Raw genomic sequence first — 17,929 nt, forward strand, 5'->3', positions numbered from 1 at the left:
ATATTTAATGTAAATATTTTCTTTCTGTTTTTCCCTATACTTTGTTTCTTCCTTTGCAGGTACTGTTCTAAAATAGAAATAATTGTTTACATTGTTTACAGTTATTTTGATTGTAAGTGAAACCCATCATATTCAAAGTAATTAATTTTTTCCCCAGGTGCTACAAAGTACACAGATAAAGACAATGGAGGGATGCTTGTATGGTCTCCGTATCACAGCATCCCAGATGCCAAATGTAAGTTTTCTGAAATGAATATTATGTGAACAAAAACCCTATCAACCGATTAAAAATTCAACTTATATTTGTTTTGGGACCTCTTAGGTTCTCATAAGAGTTTTGTCTTTATTGTTTTGTCTTTTTTTGTTGATGGAGGTTGTTATATTAGAGTGTATTTCCTTTTGAAAGATAGTGGGTTGATCGTTCCAATTTGTGTCAGGCTCATGCAGAATGAACAGACCTAGGACCTGGCGGCATTGCTGCTTAAATCCTCAAGCAGGGGAGGGAATTACTATGTAGACATCTGTGCAGGCTTTTTCTCAGTAAATGGAGCTGTAAAGAACTGCTTTCAGACTTCAAAGAGCCCACTATCATTACTATTTGGAAGAGGAAAGGGGAAAGAACTGACTTCAGCCGCCATCAGGTCATCTTTGTGCTCTCCATTTCTGGACGGAGACCTTCCGGATCATTGACCATGCACTCCTTGAATCATGGTGTGGCTTTAGACTTCAGTGTGATGTAGCGGACCTGATCCTTTGCGGCACATCAGATATAGGAAACATGCAGGTAACAACACTCAGATCCCCACCCCTCCATTTAGTTATCATTTATAAAACAACGCAAACAGCTATCCTGGCAGCTGTAACTTAAGCTTGTTTTTTCCTAAATATTTACTGACATCTTAAAGATGTCCCATGATGGTTATTTAGTCCCCTGAAAATTAATGATGTTCCTATATCATGTGCTGGGGCACTGCTGGTGCAGTGATTAAGAGCTACGACTGCTAACCAAAAGGCCTGCAGTTCGAATCCACCAGCTCCTCCTTGGAAACCCTATCGGCCAGTTCTACTCTGTCTAGGGTCGCTATGGGTTGGAATCGACTCGACGGCAGTGGGTTATTGGATCATATCGTGTGCTTAGTAAGTCTAATCATACTTATTGGTGCAATAAGAGAGCTAAAAATTGGCAACTGAGTATGCTTCTGCATACCTGGTAATTCTTCCTCTTTAAGAAATTTAGAATGCCAGCAAAAGACCTAGGAATCTAGGAATTGTATGTTCTTGAGGCATTCTTGTAGCACTCATGCTCGGTGGGTAAGAGTTTGACTGCTAACCAAATGGCAGTTCAAATCCACCAGCCTCTCCTTGGAAACTCTATGGGGCAGTTCTACTCTGTCCTATAGGGTCGTTATGAGTCGGAATCTACCTAAGAGCAACGGGATTGGTTTTGGTTTGAGGCATTTGTAACAGACAACGTGAAATTATTCAGTTAGTCTGGGACTGTGTACTGTGACAGCTGAGACTGTCAAGATTCTCTGGTTCAGTCCTCATTACGTCAGGCTTTCATTTACAAACTGCATCAGTGCATCATTGAATTTTGCTGTTTTAGCATTTTGTTTTTTGCAATGATGCATTTCTTACCAAAGTGGAAAACAAATTCAGAGACTCAACGTGTGCTGGTAGCATAGGGTTCACTTGGAATTCAACTGAAGATCCAGAGCAGTGGCCCTGGCTGTACATTGGAATCACTTGAGGGGCTTAAAAAAAAATACTAATGTCTGGTCTCTATCCCAAACGAATAAATCAGAATCATTAGGGGTGGGGACTGAACAGCTTATTTTTTTACGAGTTCCCTCAGTGATTTTAATGCATAGTGAGGGTTGCGAACTGTATGCAGGTCTGTTCATGTTGTTTAGCCTTCTATAGGACCTTAAGACGTTTTCGTTAAAGTTAACAGCACATATAAAACAGTGGTATGTTTTATGTGCTATGGGTTCTAAAGAAAGTGTAACATTGGGATTTTCTGCACCAAAAGCTTACAATCTTGGGCAGATGGAACATCGATAATAAGAAGTTGTTATTGTAGTAGCATTATTGTTATAATAACATATTCATGTGTTAAACTGTACTGACAGAGTAATAACAAATACTTATTAAGTACTTATGATGTGCCAGGTGCAGTTCTAAGCACTTTATGTATACTAACTCATTTAATTCTAGGAGGAAGGTACTATTTTTATCACCATTTTAGAATGAGGACACGAAGGTAAAAAAGATCAAGAACTTGCTCAAAGTCAAAAATCAAACCCAGGCACACTAGCTATTTCAGGATTAGAATGTTTAACGGCTGCTTCTCAAAAAATATACTTAAGGAATAGTTGTATATAAAAATTTACTATCTGTGTATACACACACACATATTTACTATTAAGGATCAAGAAAGAGTGACTGTGTGGACTTCACACAAAATTGACTCCTCTTGAACGTGAAACTACAGACTTCTGAGTAGTGAGGCCTTAAAATAGCATATCATCATTATAGTACTGCTTATTATTATTTTTTTTAATCTAAGTATTCTGTTGACTACATGTGGACAGTGAATGAAAATTGAGTTCTCAAATACCTTTTGTATAGCAGGCAGGAAGAGGTGAAGAAAATTTTAGGGATACTGAAGCGCAATGTGTCATTATTACTATGTATAGCTGGCAAAACTACAGATAAACCGTCTTTTATGCAGTAACCAGAAATGAGATGGTAAAGGCTTGGCCAATTCTAAGTTGTGAGAGAGAGTCTTAAATAGTCAAGTCTCTTCAAATAAAGACTAGAACAGAAAATCAAGAAATTATCTTAATAGCTTATATTGTAATTAGGTTCTGTCGGCTACCCACACATTGGTCTTTTTCTGCATGTGAAACAATGATGATAATGTCATCGAACAAGTATATGATACATGGTCAGAGAGATAAGTGATACTAAATAAAGTTTTAATTCAGTTAGCTTTTGATCGTGTTTATATAAATAAAAGCCTCTTACTGTAATATTTCATGGAAGATGGCTTTAGCTGTTTTTTCATTCTTGGACTGTATTTTATTTGTTGTATTAGAAAACGTAGACCTGGACAAATGGTGTAAATGAAAATAATTAATTATATAACACTGTTTTGTTACAGTGGATGAGTATATTGCAATTGCTAAGGAAAAACATGGCTACAATGTGGAGCAGGTATGTGGAAAATATTTCAGTATTAAGGCTCACCTCAGTATTTACCAAATCCAAACAATATCTGATGATAAGTTTCTATCCTAAAAACGTACATACATTCAACCAACTTTGTAAACACCAAAAAGGTTCTAGAAAAGTCTGACCTTTTCAGTATTAAGGATTTTGCTTTTATAAACATTATTCATCACAAAGGCTTGAGCGCTTTTCTTTCAGTACCTTTGTTTTTTACTCTATTTTGAGTTCTGAAAGTATCTGAAAGCGTTCAGGATTACTCTGGCAAATGCTTCCCAAAATGAGAAATAAGTTTTGGCGTATTTTGGGAAAAATATGTATGAATAGAATTTTAAAACAAGCCTTCTATTTAAAAAAAAAATACAGAATACAGGTAATTTTTTTTGAACTTTTCGATCCAAAAGAGCAAAAGTTTAGCTTTCATTTAAAGAAATATTTAAGACTTTTTAAATTTGAATTAAATATAAGGGTTTTGTTGTTGTTGTTGTTGTTGTTAAATGACCTTAAAAGGCCACGTATATGGTTTGTTACCTGTAGTTATGAGGGAGGAAAGAACATGGAAAAGAAATAATTACAGATTCTTAAATCTTATTTCAATTAAGTATATCAACTTTTGACAGAATTAATAATAAAGTAGGCAGATTTGTTTTTCAAGAAGTAGGAAAGATATCTGTAATCTGGATTATCAAGATGTAATTTTGTACTTGGTAACATGGTAAAGTAACATCATTTCTGTGAAACTGAGACATTTTCTTTTAAATGAAGCCAACATTTTCTGTGGATTTTGAAGCCTTTAATTGTGTATTTTGTTTTTAAGCCTTGACTTCTTAAGACTTGTTTGAGAACATTAATCCTTTAAAATGCCGATATGTTTATTTCCATATTCATTTTAAAGGACTATTACTTGAGTACAAAAATTAACTTCCAAAATCATTATTTAAGAAGTTCCTGTATTTCTTTTTAAAAAATTAGTTTATCTTCTAAATAGTACTTAATACCTTACCATAAAGATAAAAGCCTGCTATTTATAATAGGGGGCCCTGGTGGCATAGTGGTTAAGAGCTCGGTTGCTAACCAAAAGGTTGACAGTTCGAATCCACCGGCAGCTCCTTGGAAACGCTATGAGGCAGCTCTGTTCTGTCCCATAGGGTCACTGTGAGTTGGAATCGACTCAACGGCAACGGGTTTTTTGGTTTATTTATAATAGAGAGGAACGTTATGGAATTATCGGAAGTTGTCTGTTTCAGGGTTTCTAATGACTTGACAAGTCATTGAAGTTAGTGATCTGACTTGTAATAATTCTGTGTATACATTATGATAATAAAGAACTTTAAAAAATGTGTGTTAAAATATTAAGTTGTTAAAGTTGCACTTGAGGTACTCTTAACTTCTAGTGTTTAACCTATGATACAGTTGTAAAAAGTTAAAATTTAAATATTTTTCTACTAAATTCCCTCTTTACTGAGCACTTTTTGGTTTTTTTGCTTTAATTGATAATTTCAGGCTTTACTCAAATATTGATTTATTGATATTTTCCTTTTAGCCTATTTTTCTTTATGCTTTGACAAATGGATAAATACGGGTGAAAGTCTTACTACGAACCTGCAAACCTGCTTAGTAATTATAGTCACTCTCCTCAGTTCACTGTTTTTCCTAGATCCTGGAGCAGATATGGTATGTAAGAACACTCACTGTTCTGAGGCCTTGATTTAAAAGAAATAACTAAATGAGCTCTACTACCTGGGCACCCTTGATTAAAAGCCCCAAACTGTGAGTGTATTTTCAGTTGAACTTGCAGGCGTAAAATTTTAATCTAATTTGTGTTGAATTTTCTTAAGTGTGGTGGAATATAAGTCCATTAAAACCAAAGGGGAATGATTTCTCTTCAAAGGCACTTGGCATGTTGTTCTGGCATAAACATAACATTGAGAAGTCCCTTGCTGATCTCCCTAATTTCACTCCCTTTCCGGATGAGTGGACAGTGGAAGATAAAGTCCTATTTGAACAAGCCTTTAGTTTTCATGGGAAGAGCTTTCACAGGATTCAGCAAATGGTATGGTAACTTTGGTCTTATTGCAATTCATACCTGAATGAAATCTTATGCTTTTGTTAAGTACTTCTTAATTATTAAATACAAAGCAGTTTTTGAATTTAACTGTAATTTTAAAAAATATTTTGAAATAGGCATATTTGCATACATTCCTATTTTCTACAACCACGCTAATGCATGACAGTTATATGCTATTTCACAATAACTAATTAGTGTTTATTTTGACTTGTATATGTCATAGTTATTGAATATGTTCACAGTTCCAGGAAAAAAAAAAATCATAATTTCAATCAATTTTTAAATGTTTCATTTTTTTATCATTAGAACTTTGTTTTCTAACTTATATTCTTTTGGCTACTAAAGCCCATTTTTAAGAATTCCTTATTGCTTCAATACTGTCCAGGTGCTGTTGCTTTTTTTTATTGTCATTAAAGGAGAAAAACTGTTCTTTGTTCCTGCTGCTGAAATTTTTAGTATCATGTCAAAATAATATAAACCTGACAAGCTGGTGCAGTAAATTATTTTAACCTGAGTGGATGGAAATTAGACAGTGTTTGCATATGTATCTAGGTGTCTTCCATAAGGGAAGCGGGCATTTTGACGAGGAGTGCGCCTCCTTGTTTGCCAGTATGGCAGATCAGTGTATGATCAGTAACCATTTTAATACCCAAAGGCTTTATTTGGTGGGTAAAGGCTGTTTGCGCTATTTACCATTTTAAAACCTGGATTTAAAACAAAGTTTTTTTAATTTACTGTTACAGAATTGAGTAGCTCTTTTTGAAAAGATTTTGCTAAGTAAAAGAGACCAGACACGTAAGGCCACATATTACGTGATTCCATTTACATGAAATGTCCAGAATATGCAAATCCATAGAGATAGAAAGTGGCTGGCAGGAGCTGGGGGAAGGAAGAATGGGAGAGACTGCTAATGGGACAGGATTTCTTTTTGGAGTGATGAAAATGTTCTGGAATTAGTGGGCACGGCTATACCATACAGTAAATGAACTAAAAACCACTGAATCATGCACTTTAAAATGGTAAATTTTATGGTATATGAATTAGTTCTCAATTAAAAAAAAATTCCAAATTACAGAGAGGAAGAAACAATTGAGCCACTTTTTTAAAGAAAACCAATACTGAATACTGACATGGCTGTGCTGGGGGACTTCTGGGGCCATTCCCACTGTTTGGTTGTGATCCCTTTGGGCCTCAGGACAAATAGGGATATTCATTCAGAAATGTCAGTTACGTAGGTGTGGCAGGGTACTATGACTATAATTCATAAAGGTACCTATGAAAATTTCTCATTTATGCCTATTTTTGGTGTGTATCAAAATATTACTGCATTCCGTTAGTCAGTTTATGAATTAAACTTGCTGATTTAACTTGTTTTTGTTGTTCTTGTTATTTTAAGCTTCCAGATAAGACAATTGCAAGCCTTGTAAAGTATTACTATTCGTGGAAAAAAACTCGGTCTAGGACAAGTTTGATGGATCGCCAGGCTCGTAAACTAGCTAATAGACATAATCAGGGTGACAGGTAGGTTGGATGCCTTTATACAATTACATCGTTAGGAACACTGCATTGGATTGCTTATGTCGCCTAAGGCAGAAGAATTATTACAACTTCCTATCCTCACATTCTGTCTCTACTCTGACAGGAAGAGCCGAGTGGTCAGAAATCTTAAGAGTAAGAACCGTCTTGAACCCTTTAAACTGTTTGTCATAACCAGTAAACATCCCAGCTGAGTTATATTTGAGCTGTGTTTAGCAGTAATCACAAGTATTTCCTTTTAGTATTGCTATAGTGGATACATGTGTTTAGAGTATATATTAATATGTTCTTTGGAGGATGCTGTTTTCACAATTACCTGGGTAACTGAAAGTGCACATTATTGTAGCTGAACCTTTCTCATAGTATAAAATCATTTTGTTTACTGGTTTTTGTCTTTATCTTCCAATCAGAGAACAGATATAATGTACTTTCCCAAAAGATAATTTTTTTCTAAATCCATGTCCAACTGAGTCTCTCTCTCTCTTTTTTTTTTTAGCTAGAGATGTTTGCTAAATGATTCTATATGCCTAAAGAGTTAAATGTTTCTAAACTCAACAAAAATCTAAATTACAAGGTCATCTTTCCAAGGACAACTGTTGTTCCATTGAAAAATGTTAGTAAAACTATTAACAGGGTATTTTAAAGTTTGATAAGAGCACTGGACTAGAATTAAAAGGAAGGAATTAAGTTTACTAATCTTTATTTCTTCTCAGTGATGATGATGTAGAGGAAACACACCCAATGGATGGGAATGATAGTGATTATGATCCTAAAAAAGAAGCCAAAAAAGAGGTAATGATGATTATTAAGTAGAGTGCTTGTAATTGTTCTACATATCCACTCAAACAGAATGAAAAGTACTTCATACTGAGAAAAACTTTTTTTATATAATGATTTAAACAAAACTAGTTTGCCATCCAGTTGATTCTGACTCGTGGTAAACCTGTGCGTTGTCAGAGTAGAACTGTGTTCCATAAGGTTTTCAATGGCTGGTTTTTCAGAAGTTGTTCACCAGGCCTTTCTTCCAAGGCTGCTGTGGTGGGCTCCAACCTTTTGGTAGCTATGCATGTTAACTGTTTGCACCACTCAGGGATTACATATAATGGTTTGGGAGGTAGTATATTTCAATGCCAACTAGAGGTTTTTGGAACTACAGCACTGTCTAGAACCCCAATTAGCCAGTAGTCTAATTTTTGGTTATCTCATCCGCCGAGAAGTACAGAAGCCCTGTCATAATCCATGGCCTTTAATCCATAGAAAATATACATAGCCACCCTCAGATGAAGGTATAAAAGTAAGCTTCTGGTTTTGTTACCCACTTTTCCCTGAAACCATTTTGTTGGTTTCATGTTGTAGCAAATTAGACTTTAGTAGCATACCTGCAGGAGCCCTGGTGGCATAGTGGTTAAAAGCTCAGCTGCTAACCAAAAGGTCAGCAGTTCAAACCCACCAGCCTCTCCATGAGAGAAGGATGTGGCAGTCTGCTTCCATCAAGATTTACTGCCTTGGAAACCCTGTGGGGCAGTTCTGCTCTGTCCTATAGGATCGATGTGAGTTGGAATCAACTCGACAGCAATGGGTTTGTTTGTTTTTGTTTAGCATACCTGCTATTAAGGTATACCAACAGCAGCGCTACACATTGCGTACCACACTCTGTCGTGCATTAAACTTGGCAAGTAACTTCACCTTCTGCTTCACAGAAAATATCAGGCAGGAACTCCCTTAATTTCAGCCCTTACCCCTAACCTGTGTGCTACAGTACTACCCTTTTCATCTTACTGCATTTGTTAAAAAAAAAGCATTTGTTAGTACGTTATAATTACTGCATTTCCCCCACCTAGCTGTGAACTCTTAGAAGCCAGGACTTGAGTTAGTTGTCTTGTACACCCTAACGCTTTGCACAGTACCTGACACATGGCAGATATTCACTAAATGTTTGTTGAATGAACAATCTATTCCTGAATGCCACTCTCCCTCCAGTTTCACAGTAAGAAGGGTCCTTTCTCTTGTTCTGAGCAGTCTTCATTGCTTGTTTGATCTTATCCATCCTTCATACCTCCGGGTCTTTCTCCGTTATGTATGCTGTCTTTTCATTGCAGCTTAAAGTATGTTCAGGTCTTCCATTTAAAACCTTGTTTATCTCTTAGGCAGTCTTCTTGAAAGAACTGCGCTCCTTAATGCACTCTTGAGTTTGCCTCAGTCAGGCTGCTTCTGTTCCCCACCCCCACCCCCCACCCCCAACTGCCGGCGGAGGTCACCAGTGATCCCAGACTGCCACGTCCAGTGATTATGCCTTGTATCCTCCTGGTCCTTTCTGTATTGTTTCAAGCTGCTGACTCCTCCCTTCTTCCTGAAAATCTCTTGACTTTCATAATACCTTCCTCTGATTCCTGTCTACCTTGTTAAGCATCGTGTCTCAATTTTAGTAACTTCTGTTTCTCTATTCATTTTCATTCTCTCTCTCTCTCGAGTAACTGGAATTTGTCCTTTTCTGTGTTTTCTTCTGTGTTACTACTTTATTTTTTAGGTTCTCCTCTTTTCTCTGAATTACTGCAGCAGTTTTCTATCCTAACTTATTTCCACACCTCCAGACTTTTCACACCATCTCTTCCAGCCCATTTTCTACCCTCTGGCCAAAGTAATCATTTTAAAACCATGTCTATACCTTGAAACTCCTTCTGGGCCTTGTCTATAGGATAAAATACAAACTCTACCTAGTCATTGCCCAGTCCACCACATGTATTGCAGATTACTAACAGTGTTTCGGGTATGCCTTTTAGTTCCCCAACTCTTGTCTTATGGTTATGTTGCTCTTTTTCCTGGAATTCCCTTCTCAAATCTGCTTAGAAGACTCCTCACAATTATAATATCTAGCTTCTCTATGAAATTTTCCTGTGCTTTACGTTGAATTGACCACCTCCCTATTTTTCTTTAAATCTATTACAGTTCTGAATGTGTTAAGAGCAGTACTTATTTACTCAGAGCCCTACTTCCCACCTGGCCATTCCTGGGTGGTAAGCTGTTTAGAGCAAGAATTGTGTCTTACTTATTTTCTTAGTCCCAGTGCCTGGTACATAGTAAGCATTCAGTAAAATTTATTATAATGAATGAGAATATATGTTATAAACTCTAATTACTGAACAAATATGAGAAATTAAAGATTTGGGTTCAGTTAGCTAGAAAATATATAAACGTGGGATACTGTTTTGCTCAGCTATGCAGGATGATACATACTCATTTGCCCTTTTGTTTGCCTGTGATCTCATCAGATTAGCAAATACCATGAGAGGGGTATAAATAAAAAAGTGTGAAAAGGATACTGCAGGCTTGTGATTCAGGGCTGGCACTATATGTCAGCAGCTTCATTCCTTTCTCTGCTCTTTCACAAATGATAGGGGCAGCAGGCAGGAAAAGATATTACATTTTTGTCTTTAGTGTAAATCTTTATAGCTGCTTTTTCATGTTGACACATTCCATAGCAATTTTTTTTTTAATTTTTAGTTGTGAAATATGAAGTATATATAATGTGTATGTACAGTTTAAAGAAGAATAATAAACACCAGTATATCCATCAGTGTGCTTAAGAAACAGAAGTCCCGTGTGTCCTCAATTGCATCCCTCTTCAGAGGATCCACTCTCCTAAAATTTATCAATTATTCTTACTTTTGTATTTTTCTATATACGTTTATCACATAAGTATGTATCTCTGAGGAATATGTCATTTAGTTTTGTACATTTTGAACTTTATTTAAATGGAATCATATTGTATGTGTTCTTAGCTGCTTTTTTTTTATCAACATGTTTTTGCAGTTCATTTTCATTGCTATATTATAGTGTTTGTATATATATATACCATAATTCATTTTCCTATCGACAGACATCATTTCTTATTTTTTATTACTATGAACAATGCTGATATGAACATGTCCTGGATATATACGTATAAGAGTTTTTAGGCCAGTGGTTCTCAGCTGGGTGTACCATTGCCCCCGTAAGAGGCATTTAGGAATTATGGAGACTTGTTTTGTTGTTACAATGATTATGGGACACCAGTGACATATAATGGGAAGGGGAAAGGGATGCCAACTATCCTGAAGTGCATAGTGCAGATTGTCCCAATTAAATGCCAGCAGTGACTTATTAAATAACAATACCAATGCTGCGTAGGATTGTTTGGAGTTGAATCACCCTGTTTTTAGGGTATACCACGTTCAACTTTACTAGGTAATGGCAAATTGTTTTCCATAGTTGATGTACTTCCACAGGACTATGAGAGTGCTCATTGTCCATGTCCTTGCCAATACTTAATATGATCAGATTTTTAAAACCACCCAAAGATTAGACATGTCTATAGGACAAACAATAACACATGAGGAACGTGCCCAAAAGCAAAGATGAGAAGGCAGGAAGGGATAGGAAAACTGGACAAATGGACACGGGGAATCCGGGGTAGAAAAGGGGAGAATGTTGACACATCACAGGTTTGGCAATCAGTGTCACAAAACAACTTGTGTATTAATTGTTTAATGAGAAACTAATTCTGTAAACTTTCACCTAAAGCACAATAATAAAAGAAAGAAAGAAAATAACCAGATGTAAACACAAATATTTATGTCAAAAAAAACTGCATATTTTCCGTAGTGGATACCACCTAAATGTTAAAATACAGAGAAAAGTTAATTATGGGAAATCCTCAAAGTGGATTATAAAAGAGGAATTAAAATTATGTTCTCAAAACATTCAGTGACATAGAAAATGTTAATGATGTAATATTGCATGAAATAAAATACAGAACTGCTTAAAAAAATGTTACAAACCTGGTTGTATGAAATGGTATCTCACTGTGTTGTTAATCTCAATTCATCAGATTACTAATGAGGCTAACCATTTTTTCATCTGTTTATTGGCTAGCGTGTCTTTTTTGAAATATTCGTGTTTTTTACATGTTTTTATATTGAGTTGTCTTTTCTTAAAAGCAGCATTATAAAAGTTTAGTTTCTTGTTGAATTCTTTATGTATATTTAAACTGAAAACCAGTTGCCATTGAGTCAATTCCAACTCATAGCAACCCTATAAGACAGAGTAGAACTGCACCATGGGGTTTCCAAGGAGTGGCTAGTGGATTCCATATGCAGGCCTTTTGGTTAGCAGCTGAGGTCTTAACCACTGCGCCACCAGGGTTCCTCTTTATATATGCTGGATACTAATTCTTTGGTACGCCACTTGTCTGTCAGTTTGTAGTACTGTGGTAGCTTGCATGTTGCTGTGATGCTAGAGGCCATGCCACCGATATTTCAGATACCTCCAGGGTTACCCAAAGTGGACAGCCTACATCAGAGATTCCAGACTAAAATAGATTAGAAAGAAGGACCTGGCAGTCCGCTTCTGAAAAAAAATTGGCTAGTGAAAACCTTATGAGCAGCCATGAAACATGGATAAGTAGTGTCAGAAGATGAGATGCCTCTTCAAAGTAGGGTTGACCTAAATGATGTGGATAGAGTCAAGCTTTCGGGACCTTCATTTGCTGATGTGGCCATGACTCAAAATAAGAAGAAACAGCTGAAAACATCCATTAATAATTGGAATGTGGAATGTACCAAGTAGGAAATCTAGGAAAATTGGACGTCAAAAATGACACGGAACACGTAAAGATCGATATACTAGGCATTAGTGAGCTGCAGTGAACTGATATTGGCCTTTTTGAATCACACAATGATATGGTCTACTATGCCGGGAATGACAGATTGCGGAGGCATGGCATCTCATTCATCATCAAGAAGAACATTTCAAGATCTATCCTGAAGTACAATGCCGTCAGGGATAGGATAATATCTATGCGCCTACAAGGAAGTCCAGGTAATACGACTATTACTCAAATTTACACATCAACCACTAATGCCAAAGGTGAGGAAATAAAAGATTTTTACCAACTTCTTCAGTCTGAAATTGATCAAACATGCAATCAGGATGCATTGATAATTACTGATGTTGGAATGCGAAAATTGTAAAAAGAAGAAGGATCGATCATTGGAAAATACGGCCTTGGTGATAGAAGTGTGAAAGGCCACATGATAGAATTTTGCAAGACCATCAACTTACTCATCAAAAAACATTTTCAACAATATAAATGACAACTATACATGTGGACCTCACCTGATGGAAAACACAGGAGTCAGATCCGTTATCTCTGTGGAAAGAAATGATGAAAAAGCTCAATATCATCAATGGTAACAAGGCCAGGGGCCAACTTCGGAACAGCCCATCAATTGGTTATATGCAAGTTCAGGTTGAAACTGAAGAAAATTAAAACACATCCGTGAGAGCCAAAGTAGGACCTTGAGTATATCATACCTGAATTTAGAGACTACCTCAAGAATAGATTTGACTCTTTAAGCACTAATGACCAAAGACCACGTGAGTTGTAAAATGACATCAAGAACATCGTACATGAAGAAAGCAAAAGGTCAGTAAAAAGACAGGAAGGAAAGAGAAGACCAAAATGGAAGTATGAAGAGACTTTGAAACTTGCTCTTGAACGTACAGTGGCTAATTCAAAAGGAAGAAATGTTGAAGAGAGTTGAACAGAAGATTTCAAAGAGCGACAAAAGACAAAGTAAAATAACGAAATATGCAAAGAACTAGAGATAGAAAACCAAAAGGGAAGAAGACGTTCGGCATTTCTCAAGCTGAAAAAACTGAAGAAAAATTCAAGTCTCTAGTTGCAACGTTAAAGTATTCTATGGGCAAAATATTGAACAACACAGGAAGCATAAAAAGAAGATGGAGGGAAAATACAGAGTCTGTACCAAAAAGAACTGGTTGATGTTCAGCCATATCAGGAGGCAGCATATGATCTAGAACCAACGGAATTGAAGGAGGAAGTCCAAGCTTCACTGAAGGCATTGACCAAAAACAAGGCTCCAGGAATTGACAGAACACCAATTGGGATGTTTCAAAAAACAGAAGCAGTACTACTAAAGGTGCTAACTCATGTATGCCATGAAATTTGGAAGACAGCTACCTAGCCAGCGGACTGGAAGAGATCCATATTTATGCTCATTCCAAAGAAAGATGATCCAACAGAATTCAGATATTATCGAACAATATCATTAATATCACCCACAAGTAAAATTTTGCTGAGGATAATTCAAAAACAGTTGCAGCAGTATATTGACAGGGAACTGCCAGAAATTCAAGTCGAATTCAGAAGAGGGCATTTATCTTAGTTATCTAGTACTGCTTTAACAAAAATACAAATGGGTGACTTTAACAAAGAGAAATTTATTCTCGCACAGTCTAGGAGGGTAAACATCCGATTTCAGGGTGCCAACTCCAGGGGAAGACTTTCCCTCTCTGTCAGCTCTGGGGGAAGGTCCTTGTCATCAATGATTCCCTGGTCTAGGAGCTTCTCAGCACAGGGACCACAAGCACAAAGGATGTGCCCCCCTCCTGGTTCTTCATTCTTCGTAGTGTGAGGTCCCCATCTTTCTGCTCATCTCTTTTATATCTCAGAAGAGATTGACTCACGATACAATCTAATCTTATAGATTGAATCCTGTTCTTTAACATAACTGCCTCTAATCCTGCCTCATGAACATCATAGAGGTAGGATTTACAACACATAGGAAAATCATATCAGATAACAGAATGGTGGACAATCACATAATACTGGGAATCACGGCCTAGTCAAGTTGACACACATTTTGGGGGGTACAATTCAACCTGTAACAACGTTGAGCAAGAGATAATTATTGCTGATATCAGATAGACCTGGCTGAAAGTAGAGAATACCAGAAAGATATTTTACCTGTATTTTATTGACTATGCAAGGGCATTCGACTGCATGGATTATAACAAATTATGGATAACAGTACGAAGAATGGGAATTCCAGAACACTTCATTGTGCTCATGCAAAACCTGTATATAGACCAAGAAGCAGTTGTTCAAATAGAACAACGGGATGCTGTGTTGTTTAAAATCAAGAAAGGTGTGTGTCAGGGTTGTATCCTTTCACCATACTTATTCAATATGTATGCTGAGCAAATGATCCAAGAAGCTGGATTATATGAAGAAGAATGGGAAATCAGGATTGAAAGAAGATTCATTGAGGACCTGCCATATGCAGATGACACAACCTTGCTTGCTGAAAGTGAAGAGGACCTGAAGCACCTGCCTTCAGTATGGATGACACCTCAACATAAAGAAAACAAAAATCTTCATAACTGGACCAGTAAGCAACATCATGATAAATGGAGAAAAGTATGAACTTGTCAAGGATTTCATTTTACTTGAATCTACAGTCAACGCCTGTGGAATCAGCAGTCAGGGAGTCAAAACAACATACCGCATTGGGAAAATCCGCTGCAAAAGACCTCTTTGAAAAGCCAAGACGTCACTTTGAGGACTAAGGTACTCATAACCCAAACCATGATATTTTCAGTCACCTCCTATCCATGCAAAAGCTGGACAATGAATAAGGAAGACCAAAGAAGAATTGATGCCTTTGAATTATGGTGTTGGCAAAGAATATCGAATATACTAGGGACTGCAAGAAGAACGAAGAAGTCTGTCTTAGAAGAAGTACAGCCGGAGTGCTCCTTGAGTCTGTTGTCAGGAGACACCAGTCCCTGGAGAAAGACATCATGCTTGGTAGAACAGGGGTCAGTGAAAACGCAGAAGATCATCAAGGAGATGAACTGACACAGTGGATGTAACAAGGGTTTCAAACATAGCAGCGATTATGAGGATGGCATACAACTAGGCAGTGTTTTGTCCTGTTGTACATGGGGTTGCTGTGATTTGGAACTGACTCAGTGGCACCTAACAACAACAGTTATTTGTTGCAGTGATTTTTAAGCAGTATAGTTTTTTGTTATAGTTTATCCCAATTCTTTGTACATGTTTTTGATGAAAAGATATTTCATCAAAAGCATTTAAATGTTCAAATTTCAAGGCTTTATGTTTTCTTCTGAAAGTTTTAAAATTTTCCTTTTTAACTTATAAGTCCTTGATCTAGTGGTAATTGAGTTTTAATTCATCTTGTGAGATAGAGATCCATTTTTTGTTTATTTTATTTTTTAATATGAAAGTGATGCCATCTTTTTTAACTGGTTGGCAATATCAGCTTTATCATATGTGAAGTTTCCGAATATGCATGACTCACTATTCTCTTCCTTCTGTAAGTTAAATGTCTCTTTCCAGTCCCACAATGTCTTAATTAATATAGGCTTATAATAAGTCTTGATAGCTGCTAGGACAAATATCACTACTTGATGGTCTTTTGCTCATCAGTCTTACCAGATTCCTAGAGCAGTCCTACTAGGATTTTACATTGAATCTGTGTCTCAACTGGGGAGAAGTGAAACATTTGTGTAATTTTTTTTTGGATTTTTTTTTCCCCCTGTGGAGATTTATAGTACCTGAGAAAAATAGCAATTTTGGTTGTTTTCAATATTTATACTTTTCCTCTCCTCATTGAACTGCTGGTTAGGATCACTAGTATAGTGTTGAATAGAAGTTATGATAACAGACATTTTTATGTTATTCCTTTCTTTAAAGGGAATGATTTTTGTTTTACCATCAAGTAAGTTGTTCATTGAATTTTTTTTATATAGGTATGTTTTATCAGATAAAAGAATTTGCCATCAAGTCTGTGGTTAGTTTACTTAGAGTTTTTTTTTAACAGAGGGCTGTTAAATATTATCAGATGCTTTTTCTTTTTTATAGTTTGCTGGTATTTTATTTAGAATTTTTATATTATTATAATTGAGATTGGGCTGTATTTTTACTCTTATACTTTCCTTGCTCGGTTTGGTACAGTGTTATACTAATCTCCTGTGATGAGCTGGATAAATATCAGTTTTTTTATTCTCTGAGTTTGTGTAAAATTGGAATTATATGTTTCTTTAATGTTTGCTAAAACTTTCCTGTAAAACTGTCTAGGTAGGCCTAGAGCTTTCTTTGAGGAAAGGCTTTTAATTATTTATTTAATTTCTTTAGTGAGTATAAAGAACATTCAGATTTTTAATTTCTTTTGGAATCTATTGTGTTTACTTATAATTTTCTGGGACTTTCTCAGTTTCACATACATATTTTTCAAATTATTGTCATATGGTATTTAAGCTTCTAAATTTCTAACTACTGCTTTAGCTGAATCCCACAGAATTTGATATATAGTTATTTTCATCAACATTTGTTGTTTATGTTTTTAAATTCCTGTTATGACTTCATCTTTGACCCATAGGTTATTCAGAAGTGAGTTTCTGTTTGCATGTTTAATTTCCAACTTTTGTTTGTTTTTGGTTCTGACTTTGTTTTATGACAACAATTCTTTGAAATTTGTTGAGACGTATTTTATGATCTGTGTTCCAGTTATTCTTGCTATATAATGAATTACCCTAAAATTCAGTGCCTTATAACAATCATTTTATTTTGCTCACAGTTTTGTGAGTTAGGAATTTGGAAAGGGCTTGTCTGTGCAGTTTTTGCCTGGGGTCTCTCATTCAGTTGCAATCAGATATTGGCTGGAGCTGCAGTCATCTGAAGGCTTAATTGACCTGGAAGACCAAGATGGCTTCCTCACATGGCTGCTGGTTGATGTTAGCTGTCAACTGGGAGCTCAGCTGGGCTGTATTGGAGCCAGCTATATGTGGCCTCTCCAGCTTGAGTAATCTGCGTTAAGTAATCTGTCTTCTTACCATGGTGGCTGGTTTCTCCCGAAGTAATCATCCCCAAAGCCCTTCTGCCTTGTGGAAGCTACTCAGCTGTTTCTGACTCAACCTTGGAAGTTACTCAGCATTACTTCTACTGCATTCTTCTGGCTATAAGCAAGTCCAGAATTAAGGGGAAGGCATATTGACCTCATTTTTTTGATGGCAGAGTATTGAGGACTTTAATGACATATTTTAAAACCTCCAAGCCGAGAATATGGAATTTTTATAAATGTTTTTCCATGTGTGCTTGAGAAGAATGTATATTCTAATTACACCTACCCCTCACCGTTATCTCAGAATCTGACATTTCTCATTTACAACAGTAGTAAAAAAAATCTATTACCCAGCTTTCCATGTTAATGATGAACGTCTGTCTGGCAG

General features: G+C 36.3%; 1 protein-coding gene across 5 annotated transcripts in view; it reads left to right on the plus strand.

The window, feature by feature from the left end:
- RCOR3 (REST corepressor 3) overlaps window positions 1-17,929 on the plus strand; it is a 57,711-nt gene that overhangs the window by 7,668 nt on the left and 32,114 nt on the right. For 3 of the 5 annotated variants that reach the window (XM_049858622.1, XM_049858623.1, XM_049858625.1), the window contains exons 3-7: window positions 158-235; window positions 3,167-3,219; window positions 5,123-5,284; window positions 6,696-6,820; window positions 7,549-7,627. In XM_049858622.1, the coding sequence (XP_049714579.1) occupies window positions 158-235; window positions 3,167-3,219; window positions 5,123-5,284; window positions 6,696-6,820; window positions 7,549-7,627 (497 nt within the window). Of the gene's footprint in view, window positions 1-157; window positions 785-3,166; window positions 3,220-4,608; window positions 5,002-5,122; window positions 5,285-6,695; window positions 6,821-7,548; window positions 7,628-17,929 lie in introns of those variants that run through there. The other 2 variants (XM_049858626.1, XM_049858627.1) reach the window with 2 other exon arrangements.

The sequence above is a fragment of the Elephas maximus genome, chromosome 18 (assembly GCF_024166365.1).
Source record: "Elephas maximus indicus isolate mEleMax1 chromosome 18, mEleMax1 primary haplotype, whole genome shotgun sequence".
Lineage (NCBI taxonomy): Eukaryota > Metazoa > Chordata > Mammalia > Proboscidea > Elephantidae > Elephas > Elephas maximus.